Source organism: Cetorhinus maximus, unplaced genomic scaffold (assembly GCF_964194155.1).
Source record: "Cetorhinus maximus unplaced genomic scaffold, sCetMax3.hap1.1 HAP1_SCAFFOLD_570, whole genome shotgun sequence".
Taxonomy (NCBI): domain Eukaryota; kingdom Metazoa; phylum Chordata; class Chondrichthyes; order Lamniformes; family Cetorhinidae; genus Cetorhinus; species Cetorhinus maximus.
Window position 1 is genome coordinate 252,438 of NW_027596512.1, and position 2,847 is coordinate 255,284.

At 58.0% G+C, this 2,847-nt stretch overlaps 1 protein-coding gene across 1 annotated transcript in view; it reads right to left on the reverse strand.

The window, feature by feature from the left end:
- The window catches only part of LOC144674161 (fermitin family homolog 3-like), a gene marked incomplete at its 5' end in the record, with an annotated part of 17,872 nt that extends 15,252 nt beyond the window's left edge, over nt 1-2,620 (reverse strand). Inside the window, 2 exons of the mRNA XM_078535649.1 lie at nt 1,353-1,459; nt 2,499-2,620. Of these exons, the coding sequence (XP_078391775.1) occupies nt 1,353-1,459; nt 2,499-2,620 (229 nt within the window). The remainder of the gene's footprint in view (nt 1-1,352; nt 1,460-2,498) is intronic.
- Nucleotides 2,621-2,847: the final 227 nt, after the last annotated feature.

Here is a 2,847-nt window from a genome sequence, read left to right on the forward strand (position 1 = left end):
TCAGGGCCTTGAGAGGATTTATTCTTGTTTTCAAACCCTTCCTTGCCCTCCTCCCTATCTCTGTAACCTCCTCCAGACCCTACAACTCTCCCTATCTCTGTTACCTCCTCCAGCCCCTACAACCCTCCCTATCTCTGTAAACTCCTCCAGCCCCTACACCCCTCCCTATCTCTGTAACCTCCTCCAGCCCTTACAACCCTCCCTATCTCTGTAACCTCCTCCAGCCCCTACACCACTCCCAATCTCTGTAACCTCCTCCAGCCCCTACAACCCTCCCTATCTCTGTAACCTCCTCCAATCCCTACAATCCTTCCCTATCTCTGTAACCTCCTCCAGCCCCTACAACCCCTCCCTATCTCTGTAACCTCCTCCAGCCCCTACAACCCTCCCTATCTCTGTAACCTCCTCCAGTCCCTACAATCCTTCCCTATCTCTGTAACCTCCTCCTGCCCCAACAACCCTTCCCTATCTCTGTAGCCTCCTCCAGCCCCTACAACCCCTCCTATCTCTGTAACCTCCTCCAGCCCCTACAACCCCTCCCTATCTCTGTAACCTCCTCTAGCCCCTACAACCCTCCCTATCTCTGTAACCTCCTCCAGTCCCTACACCCCCTCCCTATCTCTGTAACCTCCTCCAGTCCCGACAACCCTCCCTATCTCTGTAACCTCCTCCAGCCCCTACAACCCCTCCTATCTCTGTAACCTCCTCCAGCCCCTACAACCCTCCCTATCTCTGTAACCTCCTCCAGCCCCTACAACCCTCCCTATCTCTGTAACCTCCTCCAGCCCCTACAACCCTCCCTATCTCTGTAACCTCCTCCAGCCCCTACAACCCTCCCTATCCCTGTAACCTCCTCCAGACCCTACAACCCTCCCTATCTCTGTAACCTCCTCCAGCCCCTACAACCCTCCGAGATCTCTGCGCTCCTCCAATTCCGGCCTCTTGAGCATCCCCCGATTCCCATCGCTCCACCATTGGCGGCCGTGCCTTCAGCTGCCTGGGGCCCTGAGCTCTGGAATTCCCTCCCTAAACCTCTCCACCTCCCTTTCTCTCCTCTTTTAAGACGCTCCTTAAAACCCATCACTTTGTCCAAGCTTTTGGTCCTCTGTCCCTAATATCTCCGTATGAGGCTCGGGGTCAGATTCTGTCTGATTGACCTTCCTGTGAAGCACCTCGGGGATGTTTCACTGGGTTAAAGGCGCTAGATAAATGCAGAGCTACTGGCTCTCAGTCTCACTATACACTCTCTGTCTCAGCCACTGTACGGACCAGATAAAATTCCCCCTCCCACTCCCAACCTTTCCCACCCCTCTCCCCTGTTTGATCCCAGCCTGTGCGACATTCCCACTCACGTTCTCACAGCGCAGGACGACCTCGTTCATCCCCTCCGGAGCTGGGATCAGGAGCTTGATGCAGAACTTCTGAGCAGCAATGTTGACGTCGGGAGCAACCTCACAGCCTGTGGAGAAAAGGCAGGGTTAACACTCGGTGCAGGGGGGAGCGGGTCGAGATGGAGCAACACGACCTCCCTCCCGCGAACAGCGAACGACACACTGACCGGCGGAGTAACTGCAGGAGGGAGGTTAGATTATTGATAATCCAGAGGGAACGATTAATAATCCCTCAGCACAACCTTCACCAAATCCGGTATTTCAACCACCTGGTCTCAGTATCAGTGACCGTGAACCTGTCGCGTTGACCATCTGGTCCACTCACGCCCCTTAGGGCCCTTGCTCACTCTGGCCTACACGTGACTCCAAACCATTAGCTCTGGAATGACCGCAGCGAGTCCCTCAGACACAAGGTGGCCCCATCACCGCCCTCTCAAGGGGCTAGTGCTGGACAGGGGGTCGACAGGGGGCCGACAGGGGGCCGACAGGGGTCAGCTTCACCAGTCGCTGCCGACTCGCCCAACAACAGGAGAAAAGTGAGACCAGGTAAAGCTCGGAAGCTGGTACTGAGTTCGAGGGAGGAGGCGGGGGGCTGGGGTGGGGTGGGGGGGAGGGAGGCGGGGGGAGGCGGGGCCGGGGGGAGGTGGGGGAGGGGATCTGCCTCCTCTTCCTCCGCCAACTCTCGCTGGAGCCACCTCCCTTTTGCCTGAGGCCCACCCTCCATTTCACCATCTCCCCTGGAGTCGAGGCCGACAATTCCGGCTTGGGCCGGGAGATATTCCTGTTCCTCGGAGGCTGGGATTCCCTCCCTCAGCCTCTCCGGACTCTCTCCCTCCTCCTTTAAAGAGGCTCCTTAAAACCAGCCCCTGTGACTGAGCTGATACCCACCCCTCCCTAAATATCCCCGGATGTGGCCCGGGAATGTCCTGTCCCTCAGCAATTCCCAATTTCCAATTCCCCCTTGGCGACTGACCCACCCACTGCCCCCTGCCCCCCGGCGCTGTGCCCCCTCCCTCCCCCCACTCTACCACCCGCTCCAGGGCAGACAGTCTAACCCCCGTCCACCCTCCCCCACCCCCACCGTGTGAAGTTTGCCGAATTCCTCACCCTTCAGGTTCATCTGCTGGATGGGCTCCCCGAACGCCTCCTGGTTCTTGTAACAGGAGATGGTCATTTCCTTGAAAATGAACCAATATTGTTTGTAGGCTTTCAGCGTCAGCTTCTTGGGCCTGCAGGAAGGGGGGGGAAAGAATTAGATCGACCGCAACAGAGTCCTTGGGGGCTCCATCTCAAAACCCCCACCCCCCAACACCCCAACCCCCTGCACCCCGATCCCAATCCAGACCCTGCCCCATTCAGCCAGCTGACCGGGAGCTTCAGTCCATCCAGTCTGATCGATGGGAGGGGGCCGGGAGTGGGCCGGTGGGGGGGGGGTGTGGGAGACACAGAATCAAAA